This window comes from Ziziphus jujuba, chromosome 10 (genome assembly GCF_031755915.1).
Source record: "Ziziphus jujuba cultivar Dongzao chromosome 10, ASM3175591v1".
In the NCBI taxonomy this organism is placed as follows: domain Eukaryota; kingdom Viridiplantae; phylum Streptophyta; class Magnoliopsida; order Rosales; family Rhamnaceae; genus Ziziphus; species Ziziphus jujuba.
The window spans coordinates 26,997,330-27,012,849 of NC_083388.1; the positions used below are offsets into that span (position 1 = coordinate 26,997,330).

The window sequence follows — 15,520 nt, forward strand, 5'->3', positions numbered from 1 at the left end:
CGGCATGAGCTTTCACGTCAACTCGAAAAAAGCTATACAACAAATGTCTTTCTATGGAAAACTTAACGAATTACACAGATTCTTTCAAACTTCACTTCTTTTTTCCCTGATTTAGTGTAGTATTAGCAAAAGAAACGCAACAAATAAACTGTACAATAAAAAAAATCCCTCAACCGATGTATATCTATCAACACTCAACTGTGTACTGCAATACACTCCTTTCAAACCCAATGAGTGCTAAAAAAAATTATGGAAAAAATAAATAACACAAAATTGATCTCTCTCCTTTCTTCTGACCCATATTGAAAAATTGCTTCAGTCTCATTGCTGTTCTCTCAGTCAGTCAAGTGTGCCAGGACAAGCAGACTGTATACTGTTTACTCAAATTAATTTCTCGCTGCGTGTTATGTTCTATATCTAATCTCATCTGTACACATTTCCGGTGGATTTACAAGGGCATGTTCTTTTGGTCCCCTCAAGCCTAGATTGTCTTTCAAACCATGGTATTGCCACTTAAGCTTCTGGAAAGTCTCCTCTTCATTTTCCATTTTTTGTTTCTGGATTTTCTGATATCCCAGTACAGAATAAAAGCCATCATTCAAGCTATTGATCCTTGCTGGAGGTTATCACTAATTTGGTGAATCTTTCCAACTGAAGCCACATTCTTCTGCATGTTGCTACTGATACATCCATCTTCCTTGGGCCCAAAATGTCAATCTGGAAATTCAAGGTCCTCAGGCATGTCTATACAAAATTTTTTTCATGGATATCTACTCGACTGAGTGGCTTCTGACCCTCTAGAGGATGCATTACCGTGTGTTCTCCAGACCTCTCTCCATTGGCGCATACTGCTGCTTCTTTCAAATGGGTAATTTTGAACATCAGTGTGTGCTCTAGATGTGCTGCTTCCATTTCGTTTCTTTTGTGCATTCCTCATCTCCTCTTCAGCATCATACCGAGCACGCTGCAAATTATAATGGTTGAATAAGAATCAACAACACATTTCATAGAGCTAAAAAAATAACATTATCAGTTGTATAGGGTTAAATCCAATGTAATCGAGCAGCAATGCAGTCCGAAGTAAAAGAGTACAAATATTAATCAAGGAAACTTGAGATGAAAAACATATACTAATGTGTCTGACTTCGCGGAAATATATATAGCTACTCATGCACATGATAAACATCTTTATTTATTTTACTATAATACACTTGGTTTCTGTCCTTTACTTGCTTTCCAATCCTCCTCTTTCTCTCTCTTTTTCATGCACATCTGGGAGTAACAGCTTGTACTAGGTGGTTTTTGGTGATACGGTAAATATGAAAGGTTTCACACCCTTGCGAAAGCTTTATTTAAGAAGGATTTAGAACTACAGGCTTATTTTATTATTACACTTCTTGCCTTCTTTTTGGTGGTGGTGGGGAATCGGGAGCCTGTGCGAGAATGTGATGCAGACAGTATATATTATTTAAACTCAAGACATAATGCATAAATGCATAGCAATTATTTGTATTTGAGACCTTGGTAGGGTCTGAAAGTACTGTATATGCCTCCCCAATCATTTTAAAAAGTCTGTCAGCATCCTTGTGGACTTCTTCTGCTATCTCCTTCCACAGCCTGTCATCAGCATTGTCGCTTCTTGCCAAGAATTGACCAGCCTAAATTGATAAGGAACATAATTAAAGGATGAATACAATAGGAATACAATAAAAAAACAAAAAATAAATAAAAAATAAATAAAAAGATTAAATAAAATAAAAAAATATACAAACAAACAAACCTTGTCAGGATGATGCCTAAGTGCAGCTTTACGATAGGCCTTTTTAATTTCTGATGCTGAAACGGATGGTTCAACTCCTCTGACATTTGTTCAGTTGGAAGAAATCATCAAAATGAATAACCTTACTTAGCATTAGCTTTCTTAACAGCAATACATTTCAGTGAAACTAAAATTTTTTATGAAACTGCAAGTATCTATTTGGTTTATAATTTTTGAATATCTACCAACTTTTTTAGGTGCATGACATTAGCAGGAAGAAGCCATCAAAATGACTAACCTAACTCAACATTAGCTTTCTTAACAGCAATACCTTTTCAGAGTGACATATAAATTTTTATGGAACTGCAAATATCTATTTGGTTTTATAATTTTTCAATACATTAGCAGGAAGAAACCACCACACACTCAAGAGAAGGCAACTTAACCATATATGTAATTGTTAGAAAGCAGATTAAGTTTGAAACATGATGAGGAAAGTCCACAAGTAAGGCTACTAAGTGATACGCCAAATAATTTAACAAGCATGTTGACAAGTACTGATTTACTCACTTGACATTGTACCTACATATAACAGTTATTGATCCAAACTTTATCTCCATTCATATTTTTCAGATTGATGCACATTGTAATAAGAAAGACAACTAGTAATAATCTGTTCAAAAATGTATAGAATGAGAACTTACAAAATGAGGTACATATCCAAGGGGATGTCTTTTCGAGCTTCTTCTTCTACTTCAAAAAGCCGCAGACGAGCTTGTCTCAAATCATTTGACAAATTTAGTGATTTATCTGGTGCTCCTATCAGACTGGTCTTCTCCTCTAGCTGTTTAGCGAGAAGAGATACTAGTCTCTGAATATCATTAGCTGCTTGTCCATAGTCTCTGATCATTTCATATAGCGTGTCTCTTCTAGATATAGCCTATCCAAGTAAACAACAATTAAAGCACAATGCAACAGAAAAGATAGCTAAATTGCAGGCAAAGAAAACAAAATTTTTATTTATTTATTTTTCTATGGGAGCTCTTTTCAAAATTCTAATGCATATTCTGCAGCAGAAATCATAATGGAAAACACCAATCAGACAACTAGTCTACTCAAGCTCACTTTGATAAGTATCGCTAGTTTTAAGGGAGGAAATATCAAATATGTTTCTTGTAAGATGGTTGAACCAAGGATGCTCATAAAACTCAATCCTGCCAGCATGTTCAATCTAAATTGCCCGTGGAAATTTAACTAAGGCTTATGTGTTACTAATCATTTATCTTAGTTGCCCTCTTCCACCATATTTATATAGATATATATACATATATATATATACACGCACATACACATTATCAGCAACTGCATATCAAGAACCAGAAGAATAAGATAGTTCAGAGAAATACCTTCAGATAATTTCCATCAAGAGCTATAGCTAAGCTGCAATCTGCAATAGCATCAGTAATCTGGCCCAATGCTTTGTATGCGGCAGCACGATTGCAAAAACAAACAGCTGCAAAAGGTCGTGACTCCACATTGCATAACAAAGCAGCAGTATAACATTCAACAGCTTCTGCATGTCTTCCTGCCTGAAATGCTTCATTCCCTGCAACCTGCAACCAAGAAACAGAGATATGTTTAAGAAAACAATAACCTTACAACATAATTGTTAAGTTAGCACTAAAACCCCAAACCTTCGTGGGTTAACAATGTATATCCAACCCTCTCATTCATATAAAATAGTAAGCATGTGAGCATGCCAGACACCATATGACTATGCTTAACAAATGTGCTCCAGACATTTCATAGTCTCTATTTATAAGTCTACAATTTGAGTGCAAAGATTATGGAAATGAAAAAGATTGACCATACCTTGTGACGTACGAGCTCACGTACAGTAACAGCTAGTGGTAGTGATGATTCCAGAATTTGGCTTCCATTTCTGGACAGTATACTGAGTGTTAGGAACATCAAGCCCAAAAAAATCATCTTTCTCATAGTAAAAAGTGAAAACAACTGGAAACCTAGGGTTTCATAAAAGCAAGTAAATTACCTAAATGTCTTAGAAAGCATTTCATCTTGTTTCTCTAATGAAGCAAGACCCTCCTCTAGCCTTCCTAGAAAAAAATAGGATTTGAAACTAACACGGCACCTCCAGAGCCTAAAGTAATAGTACTTTGAGAATTTGAAGCCATCCAAATTAGCAGATAGGTTATCAGCATCTACAGGAAGAGAGTTCTTTTCAGCCGAATCAAGGGTCTGTTCACACAGCTCAATCACCTCCTTGTACCTTCGCATCTGATAAATGACAATGAAGTTAACCCACAACTGACTATAGATCGTTCTTTGTTTGCATAGCTTAAAGTTAAAATATAGTTGTTGGCTGACTTTCGATCATTTTCAATTTACTCAATGAACAACCTGGTATAAAAAAAGTAAGCACAAACCATGAAAAGAGCCTCTGCTTTCATCTCTAGTAATTTTTCTGAGTACGGGCTTATTATCAAAGCCTCAGCAACCAAACCCAATACATTCTCCAAATCAGTAGATGTTTTCCTTTGAAAAAGTTCAGTAGAAAGATTTATGCATCCGGAAACTTTCTGTGGACAATGAAAAGATTTATAAGTTTGGGAACATAAAATAAGTGATATAAATGGAAAATAAGAAGAAAACAGAAGAAAATCTGTGATGGTGTAGCAAATTCAGCTATAGCAGAAGGAACAGTAAAAATAGATGTAGCATCTTGACAGCAAAATAGCATATATAGTCGCAGAACAACACTATGATTTATTTAATTGAGGATTTCAGAGGATTATGTAACTCTAACTGCAAGCATGAACTTTGGAGAAAACCACAAGCTTCAGCACAAACAATTATCAGGTAATATTTTTGTTCTCATAAGTTAATGAAAACTTCCATTTGCACATATTTTGCTTGGATTTTGACCAGGAAGTATAATATTTCTTCCTGACCTAGGTCTGAGCATTCCATGATACTTACAGTGATGGAAACCTAAAAAACTTTTGCTTTCAATAAGAAATAATTCTCAAGATAAAGTCATGACTACAAATTAGGATTACATTGACCATAGGGTCCCTTTCCATGAATTTAAATTTGAGAAGGGAAATATCACTAAACCTTATTTCATATATATGAATCCGATAAAACAAATATGGTAAGGTCTATTTTCATATAAAGCATGCATATGTGTGTGTGTGTGTGTGTTATATATGAATTCGATGAAACAAATATGGTAAGGTCTATTTTCATATAAAGCGTGCATATGTGTGTGTGACACATGTATTTATGTAAATGAAATTACCATACCTGAACCTTTTGTATGCCATCAGAGGCTTCAACAGCAACTTTCCGGTCTACACAGACATCACTCCCTGACCGCAGGCACTTCTTAAAATGCTGTGATGCATCTTCAACTTCCCCAAGGGCAAGGTAACAACTATAAAAGTAATCATAGTTGAAATGCATTAGTAAAGTAAGTAGAAAGGAAAAAAAAAAAAAAAAACAATAAGCAAAAGATGCACATGACAATTATAAAAAATGGAAATTGGTGGCATTAAGGTACTTCAATTTACAATTAAAAAATATAATATCTAATATATAAAATGTGAAACTTGGATGAAAAACTATAACAATAATGTTATTTACCAAGATTAAAGAAAGTAGTCGTTTACACAGTTATATCAGCCAAAGAGATGAATGGCAAATAAAGATGCATGGTCCAACCATGGTGTGGCCCAATATATAATATAAGTTAGCAAAAACTAAAAGCTTACTTGGCAGCTCTGACTTGCACCCTGAGAAAGTTGGGATCTATTTCAGCAGCCATCATACAGTCTCCAAGAGCATCTCTCATTTTTCCGAGTGAAATACGAGTTGCTGCACGGTTGCTATAGCAGAGCATCAAAGCCCTCAGGCAGCTTTTAGATGTTTCACTTCTAGAAACACAATTCACCCCCTGCGTGTAACAATCCTCAGCTTTAGACAGATCCCCAGCTGTATAAGCTTGGTTTCCCCTGACACATATCATACACAACCAGAAGATCATCTTTAAGTTAGAGAGTGTCATAAAATATACAGGCGTCCGTTTTAGCATCATTTTAACAACTATTATTTATCAAAAAGAGCACACAAAACAATTACAAGACAAATATATCACTTGCAATTTCATGACCTAAATAGAGAGAGATATCTTGTAATGGTTTTGCTGCAAGGTAAACGTTTATTGAAAGCAATTCTACCTTAGTCGCCACTTCTCACATGCTTCCTGAGCTGCAACTGTTGCAGCAGAAGTAGAAACAGATTCTTGCTTGTTATCTTGTCCTTTATCAGCGCTAGATTCATCCACCCCTTTGTGCAGCAAATTAGATTGATCTCCTCTCTGACCACGTCCTGGTGATAGAAGTAATGAAGCTCCCGAGACTGGTATAAACTGTACAGAGGACGATGCATATGGAAACTTAGCATTTGGAATGGTATTACTGGTATCTTGATCAACTTTCAGCCGATTGTTCTTTTTGTGTAGGTGGGTCGATGAGGATGATTGACCTTGAGCAGCAGAAGAGGCAGAAAAGGTAAAGTTAGGTCCATTTATATCTTCTGAATTTGTGGCAAAACCAAATGCTGCTCTTCCATCACTATAATGTGTCTCAACGTTTGAGCTTAAACTGGCTTCAGTTTCTACAAAGTCTACTTCCTCAGTCGCAGACTTAAAGCTTTCAGTTTCGGCCCCAGAAGCAGACTCCTCCAGAGGTCCTTCAGCTCCAACACTATTATCAATGGGGCATTCAAAACCTTCATCTTTTGTTTCTCTGCAAGTTGCACCAATTTCATTTATGCTCAAGCGGGCAGTTTCCATGGTCAGATCCTCATCAACAGCATCAACTGAAACTGTTGGTGTTGAATCAGTTGCTGGATAGTTGTCAACACCTAAAGACTCATCAGATGTCACAGAATTTTCTCTAGAACAACGATTATCAGCCAATGTCTCCTGATATGGAGAAACATCCATGGGCGAATACGAGTCAGAAGCCTCAGGGTTTTCTTGGGAACTGCTTCCTCTAGAAACAAAATCTTGCTGAAGCCACAGTTGGACTTTAGTAGGACGTGCCTGTTTTCCACTCTTTTTTTTGGCTCTTGTATCTCTAATTTCTCTCTTTGCACTGAATTCCACTTTCTCATTTAAGCCAGTAAATATGCTTTTTTGGGGATTTGGTGTTTTGAATTCAACATAAGGTGTCCCTAAACAAGCTTGTTTGCCTGTGAAGATAAATTCATCCCTCCTATCAGGTCTATCCATAGCGGGCACTTCAAAATTATTCCCCAGTGTTTGAAAATGTGTACCAGTGGATGAAAAAGCAGATGATGAAGCAGCAACTCCACTCGCTTTGGCATTATCTTTCATTTGGTCTGAAGGAGCTTGGTAGCCACTAGCATTCTTTCCATGCGGTCCTGCCTGAAAGGTAAATTGTTCATCTGTAGGTTTATCAATATTCTGAAATAACTTGTCACCAAAATATCCAGTTGGCATGTTATTTGCAAATGCATTAGGTTCATTAATTTTCAGATTCTTCAACTGACCAGGAAGTGTACTAAATGAATCATCAACCTTTGTACTACTTCCAAATCCACCAAGCTCCGTAGTTTCTTTGATATTCAACTTCTTCAGTTGATTTTGGAGATCAACCCTTGTACTGCTTCCAAATCCATCAAACTCCCTGGTTTCGTTGATATTCAACTTCCTCAGCTCATTCTGGAGTTCTGATTCTATATTTCTGCCAAAGGAACCACCCACATTGTCACTGCTCTCTGATCCAAGCCTGACATTATCCTTCGCACCCAAATTAGCGTTTCCAATTTGAGTTTTCTCATTCACAGCATCTTTAATGTTCAGCTTCCTTATATCTTCTGGAAGCTCAGCCACAATGCTCTCATCAATACTACTATGAGCATCCTTATAACCACTACCAAATACAAAACCGCCTCTCTCCGACCCCATGGCAGGACTTGAGCTCATCCCACTTGTATAAGAACCAAAAAATCCACCTGTAGCATTCAAAAACTCATTGCCACTCCCAATTTTCAAATTCTTAAAATCTTCAACAATTCCTCCTCTTCCAAAACTTGTTCCGGTTGAATCCACGTGACCCCAACTTAAACTTTCATTCGGGTTGTTCCTAGTCGCTCCAAAAACAAACCCCTCATTGCCACTCTTAGCAAATTCACCTAAAACCGCTGTACCAATATGGGACCCGGACGATGAGGCTGGAACTGTATTAGTACTCTCCGAAACAGATCGAAACGGATTGTATCCGATACCAGACTGCGTTTCGGGGATCGCCGGCGGTCTCGGGTTCTGCGAATTCAATCTCCTTTTGACCTTCCCGAGCCTGGGCCTCGAAAGCCCAGAAGGACCCGATCTCGAAACGGAAAGGGGCGGGGATTCGAACCTGATATTCGATTTATTTTCATTGGAGGTTGAAAACCCAGGAGCTTTATCAGCGGTGGCATTCGAAGAAGAAGGGTTCATGTGTTGAGAGACAAAGTTACGTTGTGCTTGTTAGATTGATTCTCAGGATAAAACCCAGAAAAATCAAGCGAGAAAGGGTGGGAAATCTGACCGTTGGAGTGTTGTTGGGTGTGAGCCGGAGGAGCTTGGGTGATCAACGCCGGCGACATGTCAAAGTGGGAGTCATCAAATCGGGCGGTTGAGGATGGCGATGGTGGTGTTGCTTATTTGAAGCTCCTCTCTCTCTCTCTCTCTGCGCGATCAAAGAGAGAAAGGAAAAAATAATTTTACGGAAATAAATAAATAAATAAATCCAAAGCGAATATAATTCTGTGGGCGTATAGGGTTGTGAGGTGTGGCTATCTTTCCTTTGTTTTGAAGGAACACAAGGGAGACACACTTTTTCACGGTTTGTAGAGGTTCTTTACAACCTCCTCTGTTTTCATGTGTAAATTCCTTTTGATCCTCAAATGGCATTTTCAAAAAGTTCACGTTTGTTTTTTCATTTTTTTTTTAAAAATAATAATAATAATATGCCTTACTTTATTTTTCTTTTTTCTTTTTCTTTTTGCCTTTTATTTTGCCTAACATCTTTTTGTTTTTAGTTATCTTTCCTAACCTTAAAAAAGCCAAAAATAACCGGCTTTTTAATTTCAACAAATAAATTGATTTTTTTCAAAGGGTATCTTGTGTATCAATTTATTTTAGGAATTTTTTTTTTTTTGGGTTTATAATTTGAACTTAGTCTTAACTCTTAATTATTTATAAATCATATATAATGATTGTAATGTGAGAAACAAATGTTGGGTTTAACTACATGCCAAGCAATTATAATGATGGTAATATATGTGTGTATATATATATATATGTGTGTGTATGTAGAATTCATTTATGATGCGGACATCTATACGTTCTTGTCACGACGAGAGCTAGGCTTGGCTTGGTTAGTAGTGCTCATTCATTTTGTCTTATCCATCATTTCAGCATTAACAATGATTTTTGAAAAAATCATCGTCAATACTATCATACACATATAGTATTGACCATAATTTTTTTAAAATCCATTGTTAATACTGAGTGGTGCATGGTGCGGACCATCTACACTATAAAATTTATATATATATATATATATATAAACTATATGTCAAGCTTGCTTATACATATAATTAATGATGTCAACTAATATGTAAGAACAATACCATACTTGCACCATAAGTGAAAAAAACATTACAGGTATTTTTTTTATTTTCATAAATCTATTCTTTAGAATTTCAATTCCAATATTTATAAAAATATGTTAATAATATATATATATATATATATATATATAATACCCTTCAATAATGTGTATGTGACAAATAAGTATTCCAAGTCAAATTCGTTAAATATAAAAAGAAACAAAAGATAACATGACTTGCACATCACAATCAAGGTCATGGATCATGTTGATAGGTTAAAAATTGTTTATTAAGTGTACTCTCTATTTGTTTATTAGAATGCCAAATAATTGGTTCAATGTGATATTTCTATTCAAATCAATCTACCATCCGAGGCCCAAAAATATATATAATATTAAAAATTAAAGGAAAAAGATGCTTTGAGTTGTAATTTTCTCAATTGATCTTGCTTTTATGAAAGGAAGAACTTAAAAATTGTTCTGTTTCGTTTTCCCTAACTTTAAGCCCAAGTGTTCTTTTTTTTTTTTTTTTTCTTTTTTTATAATTTTGTTAATTTTCTTTGTTTATTTTTTCGGGGAATATGCAAGAATCCAGAAAAGCTTCACAAGCTTTGCATGCATGGAAAGCCCTTATCCTTTTACTCTGTTAAACATCACTGCCCTCCTCTGTTTTTTTGTTCTGTTCTTCCACTTCTCTGTTTTATATCCAAATCAAGACTATGCATCATCTTTCTGTGCCATCTTCTTCTTACATATTCCACTTTGTTGTGAAGCTTACGTGGCACCAAAATGGGGTATAAATCATGTGATTGTCACATGCATAGTTACATGCTTAGCCACGTACATAATTCAAAGCTAGAATGAAAGCTAAGGGAGACATTGACTTGACATGAGAATGAAAATATACTTTCTTTTTTTTTTTTTTTTTGGGAATAAAACTCCAAATTAATATTAATAATAATGATATTTTCAATTTATGTTTTTCATTGTTATTTTGTTTTTCTATTTTTCATGTGCTCGTGGTGTTTTGATTTTTGAGTTCTTGCCTAGGTTGTTTCTTTGATGGTGAAATAAGCAACAAGAAACTCCATTTATGGTGTTTTACCATATATATACCTTTTGGGAAGGTGTGGATGCAAGGCTGTCTAATCCCAAAGCAATACCTAGATTGATTCCAATAAATAGAAATCATTTTATCCATAAATAACCGTCAACAAATCACCAAATTTGGGTCTAATGGATAAGGATAACATGTTATGTGTCATTCTTGTTGCTGAAAAACAACATAGAAACACTAAATATTTATATTATTAGCAGGTGGCATGTTGGAAAGGCAGAGACTTATAATAGGAATTTGATAAACCAAGTGAAGAATGGGACTCCAAAGAGAAATGGATTCCGTTGAAGCTCATCTGTTTGCCGAGGATGGTGATGAGATGGAAAGGCATTTTGGCCTCTTCAGTGCTGAAAAAAGACCCCAAGTATCAACCTAGTTTCAAAAGTATTTATCTTTACTATATTTTTTGTTTAAGGAACATATAGTCTTCATATAATAATTTTGTATGCCCATAATTGAATAATATAATAGGAAATCTTTCTGAATTGCAAAATTTGATGTTATGACAAACCAAAAAAGGCTTCATCACTAAACTGCACTAGAAATTTATCAAAAATAAAAATAAGAAATTTATTCATCAAACTGTTCGAAGAAGATATTTATATATATATATATATATATATATATATATATTGAAAAACTCCCCCCATTACTTACGTAAAATTCTATTTTTGTTTTCTCTTCCCATTTCTACCTTTCTAATTCCTCTCTAATTCTTCCTCTGTAGTTTTCTCCTTTTTTGTTTTTCCCTTTGTAGCCTTCTTCACTCTGCCTCTTCCACTTTCTCTCTACTTTCTCCTCCTTGTAACTCTTCCCTTCTTCCCTTCTTTTCCTTTCCTCTCTGTCTCTCTAGTTTCCATCTAATCTCCCTATTTACATTTCTCTCTCCACCTTATCTCCTGCATTCTCTCTGTCATTCCTCTTAGCTCTTCTCTCTATATACTCCTTTCCTACACTTTCTCACCACTACTTTCTCTCTACCTTCCACTGCACCCTCTTTCCAACACCCCCCCCCCCCCCCCCCCCCTAATTTCTCCCCACTTTCTCAGCTTTTTCTCTCCAACTTCCTTCCTTCTCTATTCTCTCTCATATTTCTCTCTAATTTCTCTACCAAAATATCTCTCCAGCTTAGTTCCATGGTTACCGCCACATGGTAGATTCAATTGTTTCACAAGCTAACAATGTCCAATTTAATAAAATTCCATTTTTGTCCTTTTGCTACTTCAATAATTATAATAAGCTTTTTCAATCTTAGTATTTTGTTACATCTTATAGTAATTTGCTTCGATAAAATGTTGGAATGTTGGATTCTTAATTAGTTTTATAGTTAAATTTTTACTTGTTCAATATTTTTTAGTTTTTTATCAAAAGAAACTAAATTATTTTTAATTTTTTTAGCTATACACATTTAGTTTTGTACAATTTCAGTTTTTTTTTTTCCTTTTTCACAGGTAATTTTTATATTCATTTTTACTTTATAGATAATTCTTGTACATAAATTTGTTAAGATTTTGTTATGTTGATGATATTAAAAAAAAAAAAAAAAACATACTTTAAAATTTTCTAAGTTTATTGAAATTATTACATTAATAAAAGAATGTACTAAGAATGCAAGTTACAAGGGTAATTTTAATAAAATAAATATCTTGTAAAGTTTTTTTGTTTTTTTAGGTTGTTTACATTTTTAAAATTATTTACAAGAAAAAAGTTTATTAAATACAGTGCTTTTTATTTCTTATCTCTAATTAGTAGTTTTTTAATTTAATCTTTTGTTATTTGTATTTGTTCTAATAAAAATAAATTTTTTAAACTTTTAAAAAGTCATTGTTGATTCTAATAAAAAGTATAACTTCAAAATATAGTTGATTATGATAAAAATATAAAAATTATTTTCATTTTTTATATGTTAATTTACTTTTAAAAATATAGTTGATGTTAATAAAAGTATAAAAATTATCTTCATTTTTTTATATATTAAATTACTTTTCTTCATAATTATAGCTGATTCTGATAAAAAGTATACCTTAAAAATATAGTTGATTATGATAAAAGTATAAAAATTATTGCAACTATAAAAATTATCTTTATTTTTTATATATTAAATTACTTGTCTGCATGACGTTTTTTGTTTTTTTTTACTTTTTGTATATTATATTTATTATTTTATTTTATTTAACAAAATTAGTTGTTTCTAATAGTATTTGTTATATTTATAATTTTCTTTATTTTTTAACCTATAAAGGACATAAATGGAATTTAATAAAATTAGGCAGTATAACATGTGAAACAAAAAAATTACCATAGGCAATAATAAGAAATAAACCAGACAGTAAAGAGAAATTAAAGAAAAAGTATAGAGATAAAGAGAAAGCTGAGGAGAGTAAAAAGAGAAAATCTAAAAATAAACTGAGAACATAGAGCATGAAATTGGAGAGAAAAAGAAAGAGACTGCAGAGAAAAAGTGAAGAAAAAAAAGTAAAGAGAGAAACTAAGGAGAGAAAGTAAAGAGAAAGACATAAAACGAAGAGAGAAATTAGAAAGATAAAGAAGATAGATAAACAAAATAGAGAAAACAGAGAAGGAAAATAGAAAGAAATTAGAAAGACCAAAAAAGGAGAAAGTAAAGTAGAAAGAAAAAATAGATAGGAATTGTGGAAAAGAGAAAAGCAAAGAAGAATGTGGAGAGAAAATAAGGGAAATATTGAAGAGAGAATGTTGAGAGGAAAAGAAATGAGAGAAAGAAAGCAACCCACACCACCCACACACACAGGAGGAAGAGCCCTGGGGCAGTCCCAGCAGTCTCTTCTCCTTAACACAAAAAGTATTACATTTTTATTACTTCACTTCATCCTTACACAATCAGATCCCAACATTACATTCAAACAATTTACATTAATTTACACATATCACACCAGAAACCCCCGTGTACAAGTAATCCATATGATTCAAACACCTGAAGAAGCTTTCTACACATTTAAGATTCATAACCACTGCACAATAAAATATTCACGGATCAATGATTAAGTAGATATGCACATACTCATGCAATTAAGAAATTGTTACATCTATTGAAAATGCATTTGATTTTCAAAAGGTTAAGAAGCTAATATCATCACCTGAAAATACTTGTACTGATTTTTGTTATCTAATTTTAATTTATACTCATCTTTAAGTCACTAAAAGTCGCCAACTGGCAATATCATATTATTGTGTGTATATGTATGTAGATGCATTGTTGTTTGCATGTTTATATCATGTATGTGTATGTTTGTAGGCATGCATATCAGTTATTATTCATCAGGCATGAAACTGAGAACCAAAAGTTCAGTATATTCATTCCATTCCAAATGCATATCTACACACGATAAAGCAGTGCTCATTTAAATTTATATAGTAAAGCAGTAATCACGTTTTTAGACATTCATTAGAGGAAAGTAATGGTGCCTAAAAGGTTTCAATTACCTGAAATCATAAAGAATCAAGCTTTACCCTAGAAACTAATGTTCAATTATATCCTTAATAAAGGAAAAGCATTCTCAGAAGCAAAGATGCATAACAACTAATTACCACATATAATAATAGAAGAAAAACAAGAAAGTCATACCAACTTTATTCCGACCCAGTTGTGAATATGTAATATTTCTGCACCTTTCAGCACATAACACAAACTTCAACTCCACTTGTATCTGCATCTATTTATATATATAGAGAGAGAAACAGAAAAGAACAATCATTCTCAGATCCACCATCCAGAATTGGTAGTTAAGACAAGTCATTAATCTCATAAGAAAAAAGAGAGAATGTTGAGAGGAAAAGAAATGAGCGAAAGAAAGCAACCCACACCACCCACACACAGAGGAGGATGAGCCATGGGGCAATTCCCCCAGCGGTCTCTTCTCCTTAACAGAAAAAGTACTACATTTTTATTATGTCACTTCATCCTTATACAATCAGATCCCACCATCACATTCAAATAATTTACATTAATTTACACAAATCACACTAGAAACCCCCTTGTACAAGTAACCCATATGGTTCAAGCCACTGAAGAAGCTTTTCTATACATTAAGATTCATAACCACCGCACAATAAAATATTCATGGATTAATGATTAAGCAGATATGCACATATTAAGCAGATATGCACATACTCATGGAATTAAGAAATTGAGACATCTATTGAAAGTGCATTTGATTTTCAAAAGGTTAAGAAGCTAATATCATCTCCTGAAAATTTACTTGCACTGATTTTTGTTATCTAGTTTTAATTTATATTCTTCTTTAAATCACCAAAAGTCACCAATTGGCAATATCATATTTATCATGTGTGTATGTATGTAGATGCATTGTTGTTTACATGTTTATATTATGTATGTGTATGTGTGTAGGCATGCATATCAGTTATTATTTGTCAGGCATGAAACTAAGAACCAAAAGTTTAATATACTCATTCCATTCTAGATGCATATATACACACAATATAGCAGTAGTCATTTAAATTTCTATAGCAAAGCAGTTGTTACGTTTTTGGACATTCATTAGAGGAAAGTAATGATGCCAAAAAGGTTTCAATTACCTGAAATCATAAAGAATCAAGCTTTACCCTAGAAACTATGCTCAATTATATCCTTAACCAAGGAAAAGCATTCTCAGAAGCAAAGATGCATAACAACCAATTAACATATAATGATAGAAGAAGAACAAGAAAGTCATACCAACTCTATTCTGATCCAGTTGCGAATATATAATATTTCTCCACCTTTCAGCACATAACGCCAACTTCGACTCCACTTGTATCTGTATCTATAAAGAGAGAGAGACAGACAAGAAGAACCATTCTAAGATCCACCATCCAGAATGGTAGTTAAGACAAGTCATTAATCTCATAAAAAAAGGGGTACTCATTGATAAGGCACTATAGTGAGGATATGTATCAAACAGT

The 15,520-nt window shown here is 33.8% G+C and overlaps 1 protein-coding gene across 1 annotated transcript; it reads right to left on the reverse strand.

Moving 5' to 3' along the window:
- Window positions 1-33: 33 nt before the first annotated feature.
- LOC107412529 (uncharacterized) lies at window positions 34-8,769 on the reverse strand. The gene is given in 13 exon segments (XM_016020314.4): window positions 34-964; window positions 1,521-1,658; window positions 1,781-1,859; window positions 2,464-2,699; window positions 3,166-3,372; window positions 3,632-3,701; window positions 3,813-4,057; window positions 4,207-4,359; window positions 5,087-5,216; window positions 5,554-5,793; window positions 6,019-7,252; window positions 7,358-8,330; window positions 8,333-8,769. Coding segments are annotated over 13 exon segments (4,032 nt in total). The 5' UTR covers window positions 8,456-8,769; the 3' UTR covers window positions 34-760.
- Between the last annotated feature and the right edge of the window lie 6,751 nt (window positions 8,770-15,520).